The sequence below is a fragment of the Pleurodeles waltl genome, chromosome 2_1, assembly GCF_031143425.1.
Source record: "Pleurodeles waltl isolate 20211129_DDA chromosome 2_1, aPleWal1.hap1.20221129, whole genome shotgun sequence".
NCBI classification, from domain to species: Eukaryota; Metazoa; Chordata; class Amphibia; order Caudata; family Salamandridae; genus Pleurodeles; species Pleurodeles waltl.
Genome location: NC_090438.1, coordinates 618600882 through 618619371, shown reverse-complemented (window position 1 = coordinate 618619371; position 18490 = coordinate 618600882). Strand labels below are relative to the sequence as shown.

General features: G+C 46.8%; 1 protein-coding gene across 1 annotated transcript in view; it reads right to left on the bottom strand.

Annotated features, from left to right (window-relative positions):
• The window catches only part of LOC138259058 (mediator of RNA polymerase II transcription subunit 1-like), a 582859-nt gene that overhangs the window by 191968 nt on the left and 372401 nt on the right, over positions 1-18490 (bottom strand). Inside the window, exon 11 of the mRNA XM_069206503.1 lies at positions 2222-2330. Within this exon, the coding sequence (XP_069062604.1) occupies positions 2222-2330 (109 nt within the window). The remainder of the gene's footprint in view (positions 1-2221; positions 2331-18490) is intronic.

Sequence of the window (18490 nt, the reverse complement as noted above, 5' to 3'; positions counted from 1 at the left end):
ACATCACATCTTTGACTGTGCAGCTCAACGATGATGCATCTCGGACTGTGTAGATCTTAACCAATGCATTGCCTTCGCATTGGATATTGGACATCGATGCAACCCTCCATAAAAGATACTTTTTCAGTGGGACATGGTTGGTCCCTGTAGTTGGCCTGCTCCCCATTGCAGTCAGCCTGAACTTTTAAATTTACCCAGATAGCCCTGGTTGGCGTTTTAAACTTCTAAGCACTACATTTGCAACTATTCTTAAACAATTTATATAGACTTCAACTTATTGGATTTTTGTAGATTTTGGTCTTGTTTTGTTCATTAAATGAAGCTCTATTTATCAAACCTGGTGGGGATTATTTGTGTATGGTGTATTCACTGTTTTACTGTTTGAAGTGTTGCACAAAAACTTTACACATTGCCTCTTAAGTTAAGCCTGTCTGCTCTGAGCCAAGCTACCAGAAAGTGAGCACAGGTTAACATGCAGGGTGTATCTGACTTACCTGACTAGGGTTGTGGTTCCTGCTTGGACAGGGGGCACACCTCTGCCAAATGTATATAGACTTCAATTTATTGGATTTTTTTAGATTTTGGTCTTGTTTTGTTCATTAAATGAAGCTCTATTTATCAAACCTGGTGGGGATTATTTGTGTATGGTGTATTCACTGTTTTACTGTTTGAAGTGTTGCACAAAAACTTTACACATTGCCTCTTCAGTTAAGCCTGTCTGCTCTGAGCCAAGCTACCAGAAAGTGAGCACAGGTTAACATGCAGGGTGTATCTGACTTACCTGACTAGAGTTGTGGTTCCTGCTTGGACAGGGGGCACACCTCTGCCAACCAGAAACCCAATTTCTAATACTAAGGCAGTGAAGTCAGTTACCCAAAGATCTCTGAAATGGTTTTGTTAATTAGTGTGCCCTTTCTACTCCAGTTAACAAAAGTTAATCAAACTACCCAAGATGATTTTAAACAACGTTGTTTCAGGAAAAGCTTACTTGTGGCTGGACTAGCAGGTATGTGTATTCTCTAGCAAGCACTTTCTTGATGGTAATGCACAGGTTCACCCCAGTGGTCGAATGCCAACCAAAACTATTGTTTTGTTTGTGCACTGCCACTCACAAGATGGCTGTGATGACGAGCAATGGCAGCATTTGGTGCCACAAGTCACTTAGGGAGCTGCAGTCAAGCTAGTCAAAATGGAGAGAAGCCTTTAGTCTGGGGTCACTCTTTCCTTATCTAGTAAAGTCCATGTAGGCTTCCTTCAGTTACCTCTTGCTACCAGACCTGGTTGGCAGTCAGCTGAACAGCCAAGCCTGTCCTGGGCCAGACTGAACGTGATATTTTTCCTTTGCCCATAAAAAGAAGAAGGCGTTAGAGATCAGGAGACGGGTCTTCCAGTTTGGATCTGCTGCGTGGGTCTTGATCATACTCTATGATTGAGGGAAAAGCTGCACCCACCCTGTTTCTAAGTTTGTCAAAACGATGATTGGATTTTGAGGCACAATCAAGTGGACGTAGTTGAATTGTTGGGATGATATATTTTTCGATCCGTGGTAGCAGCTATCTTACTTAGTCACCTTGCCACACCCCCAATATCAGATGTTTTAAAACATTTGAAAAGTAAAAAGCAAAGAGAAAATGCTACTCTTCCATCCGCCTGTTTGTTACTATACAAATGCCGTTTACATTTTGTTTAAATTTGCAATGTAAATGCTACATTAAACACAAATCCTCCCCGAGTTAAATGGTGGAGAAGAGGTATGAATTGAAGACATCCATTGGCTAAACATGGAGCCATATGGGTGCCTCTGCACAAAATGTATAATGTTTTTGTCTGTGGCACAAATTCAGAAAGGAATGCACAAAAAAAGGAAATAATCTCTGTTGATATACAATTAAACGCCTTGACACTGAAATCTAATTTCTAAACTTCAAGAGTTAGAAATAGAAGTCGGATTTAAAAAAAACCACAAAAAAAAACAGCATGGCCAAATTAGCTATGTCTGTATCCATATTAGTTGCAGCATTGCAGTGATTTTTAGGATAGGTCAATTGGCATCTTTAACCGCTCTTAGCGCTTTTTTAATTGTCTTACTCACATTTACATGATTAGATACTGCTACACATAACCCATGGCCTTATAATTCAATGACCCTATTACCATGCACATAATGTAATGCAGTGATGCATTACTTGTTTAAAATATTAAAACATTAAGTTTTTGTCACCTCGAATCCATTGGTTGGGAATCTGAGAGTAAGGGAGTGATCGGGAGTTTATGAAGTGCGTCTGTACCACCAACAATCACCATAGCTTTCATTCCGTGCACTCGGGATCCTGCAAAAACAAACAAGAGTTGAATGTAGTATGTGAACTAACCCTTTTAGATTTCTGGTTGTATAAAGGTATCGGACTGATAGATCTTTGAAATAAATGCAATTATGGCCATCAGAGAAGAGGATGCCTCCTCACACACAGCAACTCCACCGGTCCTTCCTTTTAATACTGGCTGAAGAGAAGAATTGCTCTCACTAATGGTGTCATGCAAGTACAAAACAATCTACATTATGCAAATGCAAATGAGGTAGTTGTACCAGGTGCTATTGATGTATCATTTCCACTTACACAAATAATGGGCAAAAACGTTCTAGCTAATATTTCATTAGATTGTTTTTGCTCCAGTGTCCAGAGTTTGCATCCAGGAAAGATTCTGAACACTGCATCGCTTTCAAGGGACACACCAATCACACTGCACTGCATCCTAGAAGTACGATGACTTTCTTCAATGAAAACCAATTTGCACCACTCAGCTATAATTTCGGGATACTACCCCACTCATACTGTATTGTATCTTTACAACACTAATACAATAGGATGCAACTTAAGGACACTAAACCACCACAGTTTACTGCATCATCTGCATGTTAATACACTACACTCATCCAAGAAACACTAAACTACCACACTGCATTATATCACAGGGAAAATCACCACATACTAGCTGTTAGGACAGGAATGTTCTTGTATGGTAAATGGGCACATTCCTCTGCCTGACTGCATGTATATCTGTATTCTAACCTTTGTAGTGGTTCTTGCATCACACTCACCTAAATTATGTATACAGAGGATTAGGCCTGTCCCTGACTATGTGAGGTTCCGACTATGTCCAGTGAACTGGTAGAGCTGCTGGGGTCAAGAAGCCTGAGTGCTGAAGACAGAGATCCATCCCTGGCCTAGCATAGCACAATATGGAGGATAAAGTGTATTGCCTGTATTCCTGTTGCTGGAGGATAGAGTTCCAAGCATGCAAATGAGGAGGATGGAGACAAGGTTACCTTTCGAAATTGCCTTAGCAAGAGGCTGCTTATTGGAGACAATCCCAATGCTGTCTGCTGTGAGAAGCATCACTCTAAAAAAAGGCTGTGGCTGGAGAACAGTCCGAGCAGAATGATGCTTGAAAAGAGAACAATCCCAGACCATTTCTGAAGTTTTAGACACTGGACCAATTTCCCCAGTCCAGACAATGTGTATAAAAGCAGGGCCTAACCCATCCAAATGTGTTCCAGTTGAAAGTCCTTTAATCCCAAGGAAGAGTGCCCCACCGAGTACTCAAAGGAATGCTGTGTGACATGGGCGGGTGTCAGGCAGACAACCAGTCTCACAAAAATGAGGGGACACCTGATGTCTGCACTTTCTGCTGGAGGAGCAGAGGATCTGAATGAGTGCCTAGAAGTCTGACTGCCTGATGCAAGGAGGAGGCGGTTTTCCCGGGGCTACAGGAGCGGGTCCAGGAGGAGAAGCCCAGCATGTCATTGAGGCTGTGGGACATCCAGAGGAGGTTGACTGCTAAGTGGGACATAGGAGTGACTCGAGCCTTGGAAGGCCCCCTGGTGTACCATACCCAGATTTTGTTCAATTCAACTGCTGTGTAAAAATCTAATCCCATTCGGGCTTGTAACTGTAATTAGCCTGATCAAGTCTGCAGCTGTCATAGAATAACCTTAGCTGAGTGAGACTGCAATTACCTAATTCACCCATTTGGATGTTACTGCCTAATGGGCCAGGTCGAGGTTGCCACTACCATGCAATGACATTGGCCTGATCAAGGCGATTACTAAGTGCTACTCAACAAGGCTGTAAGTGCAAAGCAATGACATTGACTCGCTTGGCGCTGCACCGTAAAATGACATTGGCTTGCCAGAGCTGCACCTGCCGTAAAATGACATCAGCCTGCTCAGGGCTGCCTCTACGCTTCACCCACCTTGGCTGCTGCACTGCAAAGACTAGAATGGGCAAATGCGCACTAAGGGATACAGCTGTGCTTGATTCTTGCAGCAACACGAGAGTTTGCTCTTAGTCATCACAGCTTGCCTGTAGGAAGGACTCTGACGTGCTGGATACACTTCAGAGAACACACCATAAACTGCTGCATACACACTCGACCACCAGAATTAAGAAGTTTGAAAACAAAATAGACTTAGCGTGCATAGAATGTGTGGAGGATTTTAGAATCTGCACCTGTGCTTCATTCATGTCTTTCTCATCAATATGGTGGGGGTGCGGATTGGAGACTGGCAATTGGGAGGGGGTGTGGGTTTAGTGCAGATGGTGAATCAGGGGTTAGGACCATAAGAAGAAGGCGTCAGAAGGGGCACTTATTTATACCTTAAATTGAAATGTGCAGTTTTTAGCACTGCTATTTGATTAAAGGTACTTTCTTTGTTGTAAAAAAAAAGCAAAAAAACAGTGGGCTGAGCAAGTTATTTTGTTTAGAGGAATAGGTCATGCCAGCCCTCCAGTGCACCAGGCAAACAAGCCTTCATACAGGTACAAGCCAGTACCTCATTGACCAGATATATTATATCTCAATAGATAGAAACCATTCAAAATTGAAAAGCGTGGCACACTATCATTTTCACATAATAACCAAGATGTGTATCCTCCTGAAACATAGAACCTTTCAAATAAAACACTTGAATTAAACTTTTAATTGGAGTTTAATTGGAAAAACGTTTTCCAGCAGAATTACTCCAACAAAAGATTCCCTTATTTAGTTTGGGGTTTAGTTTCATATATTGTTCGAACTTAAAAGATCAATCTTGCAAAGCTGCCCAGTTTTGATTTTTATTCCATGTTGTGTTCCAGCTTAAATGACTGATCTTGCAAAGTTGCCAAGACATATTTCGCCATGTTAGGGCATGCAAGACAAGGGCTTTCTCAAGGATTTGGTACTCCTTATTTATCGTTTAGTATGGAGATTCCAATTTTTTAATTGAAAACCTCTGGTCACTTTAAAATATTAATTCTGCAAAGAGGAATCAAGATAAAGTTCAGGAAACCCTTTCAGGAAATGTCAACGCAAGTGACTTGAAATGCCCTTCCCTTGCATGCTGATTTCAGTTTTCTCTCGGTGTCCACCATGTGGTCTATAGTTTTTTATGCAACCCTTGGTTCATGTGCAATTTTTGGAACCCACAAGGTACTAGTCACTCCACACATTATTGGGGATCTTGCCCCCCCCCGAATTGTACCTTGTACATCCCCTCTCCTATACCCCTCTTTTCCTGGGGTGTTTTTCCCCCCGACCTTTGTCCTCAGTTATGGATCAATCTGGTTCCATGTGAGACCAATATGAGCCCTATGCTGCAGAGGAGTTTCATTTGGGGGAAAGGACTAGCATAGGCCCTCGATTGCTCCATCCAGCACTCAGTTAACAAGGTCCTTGCACTAGCCCTGCAATCCTTTACTCAGCAGTTATGGAGGGCTCATGGAGTTCGCCTCATCATATATTTGGACACCATTCTTCTCCTGGCCCAAGAGAGAGACCTCCTCCTTTCTCACCTAGATTAGACTATGTCCCTCCTCCAACAATTGGGGTTCCTCCTGAATATGAAGAAATCCATATTGACCCCTTTATGTTCAGTGGAATTCCTGGGTTCCAAATAGATTTGACAATGGTATAATTATTGCTGCCATCCCAGAAAGTCTGAGTTGCCAAGTGGGACCCGAGATCCCTTTTCTCCAAGGCAATAGTCTCATTGCAACAGATTGCTTGGATTGTGGGACTTCTAGTCTCCTCAGTCCAAGCCATATTTCCAGGTCCTCTTCACTACTGTGCCCTTCAATGGGTAAAAATACATCACCTTCAGAAGGGCTTGTCCTACTCAGACCTAGTTCCATTGACTCAGGAGACCATTTAAGAGATGGAATGGTGGTTGCATAAAATGGAGGCATGGAACGGTAAGCCGATCATTGGGTCCCGGTCAGAAGTCATCGTCTCAGGTGCAAGCAGATGGGCCAGGGGAGCCCATTGTGGCCCAGTTTTCATGGGGACATTGGTCAGGGAAAGAACTTCTCAACATCAATTACCTGGAACTGCTTGCCAGGTCATTTGCCATGAGAGATCTGTCCCCTCAGAAATTTTGAGGCTGCATCTGCCTGCAGATGGTCAATGTATCAGCTGTCCTTTATGTCAACAAGGTGGGGGCACCATGTCTCATATCTTGGCAGAGATTGCCAAAGATTTTTGTCACTTTTACCTTCAGCGCTAGATCTCGCTAATCGCAGGCATCTTCCCGGTGTCTCCACTACAATTGTAGATTGGAAGACAAGGTTCTTGAGGGATGCTAGTGACTGGAGGGTCCACCCACCCCTCTTTCAGTGACTTCAACGCCTGTGGGGGCCTTGTGAGATTTATGTGTTTGCATCTCCACTCAACAGTACCTTCTGCAGTATTTCAGTTGGAGGCCTTGGCAGCAGGTGCTTTCCTACAGGATGGAAGTCAGTGTCTAATGTATGCCATTTTCACCTTTTCTGATGATTTCCTACAGTGGTGCCTCAGGTGAGGTCAAAGACAGCTAACCTGGTCCTTGTGACCCCTCTTTGGAGAGCTCAGTCCTTGTTCCTGACTGATGGATCTCTCATGAAATTCACCAGTCCAACTTTCCTGCTTTCCAGAACTTCTGACGGATAAAGCAGGCAGTCTTTATCCTCTTGTGGTGCAGGATTCTCAGCCTTATGGGGTGGCGACTTTCAGGGGTCACTGGCAATTGCCTGGGCTTTCACAGCAGGCTGAATTCTTTGTCTTTCAATCTTGGTTTTCAAATACCCACAAGTGATACACGTCTGAGTGGCATTGATGGGTCAGTTGGTGTGATTCACTAAGTGTTGATCCCATAGGGGCAGGCTTACCTCATTGTCTTTTCTCTCTTGCAGCTGTATGGCAGACTTATAGATCAGTTAAGGTCTTTTGCTCAGACATATCTGACTTTAGAATGCAAGCCTATTAGTGAACATCCTTTGGTCTGCGAGGTTATTTGGGGTATTTGCATTTCAAATCCGCCTCGTTTTTACTGCTCACTCCTTTGGGACATAGATATGGTGCTCTGTTTTCTGCAGAACCGGTCCAAGAACTCTCTCTTATTAAAGCTTTTGACATGGTTACCCATCCTATTATACATACACCCCCCGGACAATTGTTGATTGTTTTGCAGAAGCCCATTGGATATGTGGACTGTCACCTTAGCAGGTTGGGTCAGATGGCTGTTGGGTGAGGCTGGAGTGGATGTGAGTGTGTTGGAACCCCACCCGGTGGGGGTCATTGCCTCAAAATCTTTTGGTTTGGGGTCTCATTTAGAGGAAATCATGAGAGCTGCAGACTAGTCCTTGGATTCTACTCATAAGCATTTCTATTAGAAGCCTATTGTAAACATTGCTTCTGTTGTGGTAAATCAGCTTTGTACAAGCATAATCTGGGACTCCGCTCCCGACACAGAATGAAGCATTCAAGCATTTGCACCAAGAATTTTACTTAAAATTCTCTTCAGGACATCGAGGCCTTTATTGTTATTGTTCCAATGTATTGAATTGCTGTTTTTTACTGTTATACACTGGTGATTACCACTTTTCTGCTTTGTTATGCAGGTTTGAAGCAGAAGCAGAGCTTAATGATTTCTAGGATGAGCTCATTAGTTTGCAATATTTGTTGGTGATGTCAACCACGAGATACTTTACGGTACTTCTGTGATAGTCCAGTTTGGTGGATCAAGTTCCAGTTCCTGCTGAGCGGTTGGTCAAAGCAAAGCAAAACATGTTTTATTCATGGCTCATCGGAAATGCAATTTTGTATCTTACTGATTTAATTGGCTGCTAAAATAATTGCAGTACGGTTTGAGAAGCATAAAGCTTGCTTCTGTGTCCTCATTAGAAAAGAAAATTGTTAACACAAATACTTGAAAAGTTTTCACTGTTGCAACAACGTCGGCGTTAAATCATTAGGTGGGTACAGGTTCTGACGTTACCGTGAAGGATAGACGTAGAGGGTTCGAGGTGTAAATAAGCGAGCGCAGTCAGCATCTTAAAGACATGTGGATGACGTGACAAGGATATATTAATAAATTGATGTTGTATGTATGCTGGATGTTGGATACTGCACAGCTAAGTGCAATGTATGCTTCTCATTCTCTGATTGTACAATTGAACAAGTTATGAAATACAACATTTTGGCCCTAATTACGACCCTGGCGGACAGCAGTATTTTGGGGAAAAGTACTGCCAACAGGATGGCGGTACTCCTCCCCAAAATATGACATTGGCGGAGTACTGCCAACAGGCTGGCGGTACTCCTCCCCAAAATATTACATTGGCGGTTTGGCTCAAGCCAAACCGCCAATGTACCAATCCGTCCACCAGGGTGGTAACAGCCGCCAGGTTGCAGACATCATTCTCCAAGCCAGGCGGCCGTCACTGTCCCACCCGCAGGATTATGACCCTGCCTACCACCATGGTTTTTGTGGCTTCCTTAATGCCACGAACACCATGGCGGTAGGCACTATCAGTGCCAGGGAATCCCTTCCTTGGCACTGATGGGGGTCTCCCCCAACCCCTCCCCAGAGTTCTCCCCCACCCTCCCTCTCCCGACACCCCCCACGATGACACACACATTCACGCACCATCATACACATGCATACACACACTCATACCCACATTCACCCACGCATGCATACATCTATTCACACATCCCCTTACACACATACAAGCACCTACGCGTTCACACAACATACACGCACACTCAACCATGCATGCACACACGCATTCCAAATGCCACACAACTGCATGCACGCACAAACATACACCCACACCCCCACACACAACACCCCCCACCCCCCACCCCCTGCCGGAGCACACGATTTACCTGCTTGCAGGGGGTCCTCCGGTAGGAGACGGGTCGGGGCACTGCTGCTAGCAGCAGCGTCCACCAGCAGAACACTGCCAGGCCGTATCATGTGTCATGATATGGTCTGCGGTGGTGTACTGGCGTGGTGCTGCTGCTGGCAGCAGCGCCACCTTACGGCTGTCCACCACCATGGCCGCAGCCGGAATTCTGCCATCCTTCTGGCAGAATTCCGGCTATGGTCATAATATGGCGGACGGCAGGTAGCCGCGGCAATGGTAGTTTGGCGGCCGTCGCCGACGCGGTAGGCGGTCAATACTGCCGTTGTCATAATGAGGGCCTTTGTATGAGGTTGTGTACCACTTACAGCACTGTGTAACATACTTATGCTGGATAGTTCCAATAGGTGATAGTTGTATAGCTATCATAATTGAACAGATGCTCTTAGCATCATCTATATAGAATATACAAACGCATTGCTATTTGAAAAGGCCAGGGCTTTTATAAAGTGATTGTGCTGAAAGGCATCAACATAAGGCATAAGAGTTTGGTTTGGAGGCAGACAAAAAAAATTGGAAATTGAAAATTAGATCTTGCTCTGAAGATACTGGAGTTAAGTTGCGCCTTGCCTAGGATGTGACTGAACGGAATTGTTGTCAATGTGGAAGATACTAGCTATTAGATGACTGGAAACACTTTATAGCTTCTGTGCAAGCAGGGGTCTGGCGTGAGGTGACTATAAACAATGTACTGTAGCCCATAGAGGCTGCATCAGATAAGATATAAATGATAGCAGTTTCTAGGTGTATCTAAGATCGATATTTGTTCTAGGGTATCTGAATAAACTTATTATTAAGGTAAATGCATGCTACAGAATAAACTTACGTTAGATGTCAATGCACATAAGACTGGGCTATCATGCATTTGACAGTAAATGGATATGCTTTAGAGGTTAGAGAAGATCAATCCAATATTTTTCATAAATATATATTTTTGACACTTATTACAAAGCTATGTTAGAAGGGCTTGGCATTTTGTGTAACTTCTAATATCAGTCTAACATATATGGAACAATTAAACAAGATATGGACTTCCTCCAAATGAGGATGCATCAAAGGTGACCAGTGAAGTTCTCTTCAAGTTCTTCTCAGACCAACACAAAAAAATATATTTTGAGGTTTTTGATGAGCTCTCTATATATTTTGAAAACTAGGAATGGCAACTTGGTTTGACATGTTAGTGGACAAGCTTTCCTGCACAGATCAAATATTCACATGCATCTCACCTCACTCTCTGGCGATCCATCATTTTAATCATCTTTCTAATCATCACCATGCTTTCACATTGTCAGTAAATTACTTCCCTTACCACACCGCTCTGCCTGGTGAATGTTGTCCCCTGACCCTTTCAGGTCTTTAGTTCGAGGCTCTCCCTGGTGGTCCAGTGGGGAGCATCTCTGCTCTGCTGCTGCTGCTCTTCGCCCTCTGCCTTTTCTGCATTCTGTCTTTTTGCTCCTCAGCTTTTTTCACACCTTTTCATCTATTTCTGCTTTCTTTCACTTTATTTAATTTCTCCTCTTTTTTTTCCTCTTCCTGCCCTTGCACACTCATCTACAAACCCCCGGACCCTGCCCCACCTTCAGTGAAGCCATACTCTATTCAATCTCCCACCACACTCTCACCTCAATGGACTACATCCCCCTCAGCGACCTTGATCAATCAATCATAGCATTCTGTGAATGCGTGGAATGGTGGCTAGGGCAAGGTCAGCAGAGCAAAGCTGTCGAGTCGGGGTGTAGAAGGCAAGCCACCTGTTGAGGTATTCTGGTCCGGTGTTGCGCAGTGCTTTGTGAGCGTGCATGAGGAGCTTGAACATGATTCTCTTGTTGACGGGGAGCCAGTGCAGGTCTTTCAGGTGGGCTGTGATGTGGCTGTGGCAGGGATGTCCAGGATGAGGCGTGTGGAGACATTCTATATGCGTTGCAGTCTTTTCTGGAGCTTGGCCGTGGTTCCTGCATAGAGGGTGTTGCCGTAGTCCAGTCTGCTGCTTATGAGGGTTTGGGTGACTGTCCTTCTGGTTCCAGTGGGGATCCATTTGTAGATCTTCCGAAGCATGCGGAGTGTGCTCAAGCAGGAGGAAGAGACAGAGTTGACTTGCTGGGTCATTGATAGTGATCAGTCCAGGAAGAACCCCCAGGTTGCGTGCGTGGTCAGTGGGTGCTCTGCGGTTCCCAGCATCGCAGGCCACCAGGAATTGTCCCAGGCGGAGGGGGTGGAGCCGAGGATGAGGACCTCAGTTTTGTCAGAAATCAGTTTCAGGCAGCTGTTCTTCATCTATTCAGCGATGGCCTTCATTCCTGCGTGGAGGTTTGTTTTGGCGGTGGTTGACGATGTTGAGTGATTGGACGATGTTTGCGAGTGGAGCCATGTAAGTGTTAAAGAGGGTCTGGCTGAGGTTCGACCCCTGGGGTCACCTCAACTATCACCTGGACAACCTTGATGACCAAAACACCCTATCCCCACTGGAGAACCTCACCACCACTGGACTCAAACAACCGGTCACAACTCAACGACTTTGCAGGACACATGCTCTACCCCATTTTCTCTGCAAGCAACAACATCTTCGTCAGTCACACCTCCAAGCTACACTAGACCGACCACCAATGCATCCACTTCTTCACCAAACCCACCATATGCTACAACGCCCACCACAATCCTTGCAGAAGCTGGAACCTCCCTCAGCAAAACCCCACCAACGACATCCACGAATGCCAACACCTCACCACACAACCTCCACTGTTGGATATCCGACTGCATCAACACACTGGCTCCCCTCAGGAAACCCTCAGACAAGCAGCCCTTGAAGAAAGCCAGCTGGTTCTCCCCAACCCTCCAAGAGTCCAAGCGCACCTGCAGACACCTCAAGAAAAGATGGAGGACCAGCAAGACAGTGCCAGACCACATAGCCTTCAAAACCACCATCACTGCACACCACCACCTCATCAGAACAACAAAGAAAGCAGCCATACAAGAACCAATCAACGCCAGTGCACACAACAGCAAAGATCTCTTTGTCGTAGTTAAAGAATTTGCCAATCCCAACACAGACAGCATACATTCCCCCCTTTTAAAACCTCTGCGACAATCTTGCCACCTTCTTCTACCACAAGACCAAGGAGATTTACAACAGCTTTGCAACCCAAGATCCACTCCACCAGCAACCACCGCACTCAGCAACTCCAGACCCCAGCAGATCTTATCCAACTGGGCCACCCTCACCCCCGAAAAAACTGCCAGGATCATGAAGAACATCGACGCTGGAGCCCCCTACAGCCCCTGCCCTCACCACATCTTTAACAGAGCTGGCACTACCATTGCACACGAAGTCTGCTGCACCATCAACTGCTCCATTGAGTACGCCACCTTCCCAGAAGACTGGAAGCATATAGAAATCAACCTCCTGCTGAAGAAACCCTCTGCTGACCCGATGGACCTCAATAACTACAGACCCATCTCACTGCTCCGCTTCCCAGCCAGAGTAATCAATAACGCTATCAAAACCCAACTCTCTGTGTTCATTAAAATTAACCACACAATGGATCTGCTCCTTCCTCACCATCCAAACACAGAGTTAAACTTCCACCATTCAGAATCCACTGAGGTCAGCTGCAGAGTGCCACAGGGATCCTCCCCGAGTCCCACCATCTTCAACATCTACATGGCCCCGCTTGCAACCATCCTCAAAAATCACAAACTCAACATGGTCTCCTAGGCCGACACCCAGCTGATTCTCTCCCTCACAGATGAGCCCACAAATGCCAAGAACAACTTCCACAATGGGATGAAGGCAGTCACCACATGGATGAAGGATAGCTGCTTGAGGATTAACTCAGTCAGGACCTAAGTCCTCATCCTAGGCTCTACCCCACCTGGGATGACTCCTGGTGGCCTGAGCACTCAGAACCCCCCCCACACCCACAGGCCACGCAGGAAACCTCAGCCTTATCCTGGACTCGTCGCTCTCAATGAACTGCCAAATCAACACCATTTGTCATCCTGGTTGCATACGCTCTACCCGTTTCAAAAGATCTTCCAGTGGATCTCCACCAAATCCAGGAAAATGATCACCCATGTGCTTGTCAGCAAACAGACTCGACTATGGAAATGCACTTTATGCCAGCATTACCCAGAAGCTCCTAAAGAAACTACAGAACATCCAGAAAGCCTCTGCCAGACTCGTCCTGAACATCCCACGTCGCAGCCACATCACCTACCACCTGAGAAATCTCCACTGGTTACCTATCAACAAAAGAATAACCTTCAAGCTCCTCACACACATCTACAAAGCCCTCCAGAACGCTGGACCTCAATACCACAACCACAGCCCATCCTTCTACACCCCCACCGCTCTGCCCAACTGGCCCTGGCCACCATCCCACAGAGCCACAAGACCATGGCTGGAGGAAGATCCTTCACCCACCTCACTGTGAAGACCTGGAACTCCCTGCCTCTGCATCTCAGGTAATCACCATCTCTGCCACAGTTTAGTAAGGACCTCAAGGTACAGCTCTTCAACTAATCCGCAGATCCACCCCACGCCCCTCAGAGCCTTGAGACCCTCACGATTGAGTAGTTACACTCCACAAGAACCTGGATTGATTTGATGAACTCATTAAGGATTTATAAAGGTTTTTTTTATAACTAACATCCATGTCTTTTATAACAAGGGACTGTATTTTATCACCTCTATAAGCATAAGCATCCACTATAGCCTAAACACACAAACTAACTTTCTGAACTTAATCCAGTATGTATGCAAATTCTAACAGTGCCCCCACTCAGAGTTTACATCAGACCTTTCTCTACACAATAGTCAATGTACTGGAACTGTGTGTTATGTTACTGTAAAGGACGGTATTCATATAAATCAGAACTCCAATATTTTGATTTTAAGTAAAAAGGGATTAAGAAACATAAGCATTTCATTATCTGGATATGATCACCTAAAACCAATATGCATATATTAAAAAATATAATAAATAAAATAGTGAATATATGCAACTGGTTTAGCTTTTTTCAGGAACTCTGGACACAGTATACATATGTGCATTTTTAGTGTGTGTACCAGCTTATGACACAGGTCAAATGTACATTTACATTTTTTTTAATCCAATTTTATTTCTTTTTGAAAGAAAGAACAAAAGGCAATAACGTTACAGTGGGTACAATAAAGCATAAGTACATAGAGTGGATCCGTGCATGATTCGCATTCAGTGGTTGAATATCTGCCACCCCGGCCCACGTCATATACACTGATTATTGAGGCAGTCTGTGGCGCGCCCTCCATTTCCACCAGACCGCCTCATACTTCCGAAGACAGCCCCTTGCCTCGTAAATCATTTTTTCTGTTTGAGAACACCAGTACGGAGTCTCAGGGCTGTTCCATTGTTGCACAATGTCTCGTTTGGGCACCAGGCATGCCAGCACAATGAATGTTCTCTGTTCAGGACCCTCCCAGCTCCTCCGGGAGGTCCAAAAGTGCCACCTTCACAGTCAAGTCAATTAGGTGCCCCAGTATGGTAAAAATTTCCATCCCCACCCACTCCCAGAAGGGGCGCACCTTCAGGCACTCCCCGGCAATGTGCAAAAGGTGTGCCCCCATCTGCCCACACCTCGCACACCCCTCAGAGATTCCAGGACTCATGTGTCACAAGCGCCGTGGAGTGAGGTATGTCATGTGCAAGTAGTTATTCTGCACCATCCTCAAGCGCCCTGATATAGCCAGCTCCCGGGGTACGAGGTATGCCTCCCTTCAGCCATCCACAAAATCACCCACCCAGGCCGCCCATCTATCACGCAGCCCGGCAAATCCGTCTAGTGCATTGGTGAGTAGTGAGCAGTGAATCTAGATAATAGCTCCCTTCCCTAGTTTCCCCAAGAGAAGTTTTGCCTCAAAAGGGCTGTAATCAGGAAGGGCTAGAGTTGGAGACAGGTAAGATCCCAGGACGTGGCGCAGCTAAAGGAAACAGAAAAACTGATTGTTGACCAGTGCATAATGGTCCTTCAGCTGTTGGAATGACATGATCCCCTCTGCATTGGTCATCTCCCCCAGGTAAGTAATCCCAATATTGTCCAATTGTTTAAACCCTTTCAACTCTGTGACCTGCCGGAGCCATGTCCCCTGCCATAAGGATGTCAATTTAGTGAGGCATTGCTCCCATCCAGTCAACCACAGTGCTGCCCTCCAGGCTCTCACCGCCACCTGTGTACCAACCCCCATTGAACCAATCATTAACGGGGACCATCTGGGCCACCAAACAGTAAAGGTTTAAGTCTGGAATTCCCATCCTGCCTTCATATGGCAACATCCGCGCCAAGCTGAAGGCCACCCTGTGTCGCCCTCCCGCCCATATGAAGGAAGTGAGCTTAGAAGTAAGGGACCGAAACCAGGCCAGAGGCACAAAGTGCAGAAAGTTGGTCAAGACATACAAGAATTGGGGAAGACAGATCATTTTGGGAAGGGCCCAGAGGTTTCAGGGGGAGGTGTCACCATCGGCCCAGGTCCGCAGACAGAGTTCATGCAAGAAACTAGAAGTTTAATTCCCAGGCCAGTCCTGGGAGTGTCGAGAGGTTGATGTCCAGGTATTTAAAGGTGTTGGACCTCACCAGGATGTTCGGACACCACTCGTTCCCCCCACCTCCATCAACACTGATTTCCCTGGGTTTAGGCCCGAAGCATTGCCATACAATGTCAGGAGCTCAAGACATCAGGGGCCAGAGTCTCGGAGTCTCCCCAGAAACACCAGATCATCATCCGCGTACAGGGACACCCAGTCTTCGCAGCCACTCACCCAGTCATCCACCCACAAGCGGGTCCTCCCGAAGGAGGCATGCCAGGGGCTGAATGGCCAGGGCAAATAGGAGCGAGAGGGGACAGTCCTGGCGTGTTCCTCTCCTGATCAGGAAGGGGTCAGAAAAAATACCATTAACTCGCACTTGTGCCAATGTGTCTCAGAGGAGGTGTATCAACCCCCTGAACTTTGGGCCAAGAGTCATGCAAGCTAGCACCTCCTCCAGGAAGCTCCATGCCACGGTGTCAAAGGCCTTGTGGAAGTCCACCAGGAGGGATGCCAAATCACCCTCCAGCCTATCTGTCTGGGAGAGTGCCACTTGGAGCCGACTCAGGCAGTGACACATCCTACCTGGCATGAAGCCGCACTGGTCTGGATGGACATGGAAGGGCAGCGCCTAGGCCAGTCGGGTGGCCAGCACTTTTGCAAATATCTTAATGTCAGCATTAATCAGCTAAATGGGTTGATGTGAGGAGCACTGGTCGTCAGGTAGGTCACTCTTTGGTATGACCACAATGGTGGTGCAGTCCATACCTACAGGGAAGGTGCCTCGCCGAGCTGCCTCCTCGTAGGCATGCACAAGATGGGGGACCAGGCACTGACAAAACCTCTGATAGTACTCTATGGGAAAGCTGTCCGGGCCTGGGGTTTTCCTGGCCTGGAGGGTTGATATAGCACCGTCCACTTCCTCCTTCCTCAGAAGCAGGTCCAGTTCCTCAGCGAAGGACGTCGGAAAAGAGGGACGCGGTATGTCCTTCAGAATGGGATTTCTTGCTCCGCCGGGGGCTGGGGCACCTGGGCGTGAAGGTCCTCATAGAAGGCAGCAAAGGTGCACCCTATCTCTTCTAGGTCTTCCCGTGGTATGCCAGCCCAGTCCTTAATGAGGGGGACCACCCGGGCTGAAACATCTCGGGTCGCCAACCAATACAACAGTTTCCCTGCCTTGTCTCCTGGTTCGTCGAACCTCTGGGTCGAGACCTGCCAGCATTGCCTGGCCTCTACAAGTGACACCTGCTGAATCTATGCTTGCAGGAGCTCCACCCGGTCCTCCGTCTCCTGGTCCCCAGCCTGCAAACACGACCCACCAAGTTCACCGATTCACCCTCCAGATCTGTTACCCTCTGCACCTGCCTGGCCTCCTGCTGTCTGACGTAGCGCTTAATGACCCCCCTCAAGAAATGCTTGCTAGCAGCCCACATAATCCCCATTGAAGCCACCGAACCCACATTTTCTTTAAAGTAGTGATCAATTTGTTGTTTTAATTTATTTCAAGCAGTCTGGGTTTTTCAAGTACCAGGCACTAAAGCACCATATCGGGCGCCGGGTCTTTAAAGGAGTCCCCCATGCCATCAAAATCGGCGCATGATCAGAGATCCCATAAGCTAGTAGTTGGATGGAGGTCAACCCCATGAGGTTCACCGCCGGGAGCCACACCTGATCAATCCGAGCCTCTGTGTGGTGCACTGCTGATTGATGCATAAATGCCTTTGTTTGCAGGTGCCATGCCCACCAGGTGTCGCACAGGCCCAGGGAGTCCACCCACGTCACAAGGGTCGATGACCAAGCCCACCTACTGAGGCGGGGATCAGCCGAGTTGTCTCAGAGCAGATCGGTACTGCGTTAAAGTCCCCTCCAACAAGCGTGGTGCCCTGTGGGAGGGAGATCAGCAAGTCACAAAGGTCAGCAAGTGTGGACCCAAGGAGTAGCGGGGTGCATAGCACAAGATTATATTGTTCTGCCTCCAAGCCAGATGTTCCTCAAGCCCCACGCATCTCCCCTGAGGGTCAGTGTGCACCTGGGTTACCAGCAGCGGCAGCGACCTGTGGAGCAGGAGCGCCACCCCATCTGGAGCCCCTAGAGAACCCAGCGTGAAACACCTGCTCATATCCAAACCTCCCAAGAAACGCATATTGCGTGCCAGGCCAGGTGGGTTTCCTGCAAGAGGAGGATGTCTGGTCGATACCTCTTAATATAGCGCAGCACTGCAGACCTCTTGATATGATCTAACAGACCGTTGACGTTCCAGGGTAGTAAGTCAAGCATGGTGGTGGTCAGTTAGACAAAGCTTGGCACGCCCTGTTCTCTGCCAATAATCTGTTTCGCCCTGCACACTGGCGCCTCAATGCGCACACGTACCACATACGGTCATACATGAAACCCACTGCAAATGTACCAAACCTAAAAAGGAAAATGTTAGTTCAACTGGAGTAGAACCAACTCATAGCAACAACCCGAACCCCCTAACACCTCCCCACCCTTTGCCCCTTGAAGCATATGTCTCCTACTCCAACACATTGCTAATAAGCAATAAATAGTCAAGTAAAAAATGGGGGTCCATGCATTCTGGTGGTGCCCTAATTAATGATGCGCTACCTGACCTCGGCTAATAATGACTTAGTTGACGTAGTTCTCTGGGTCTCCTGCCGGGCTGTGTGCCCCGGCAACTGCCAGTCACCGTCCCTCCGGTGCACTCTA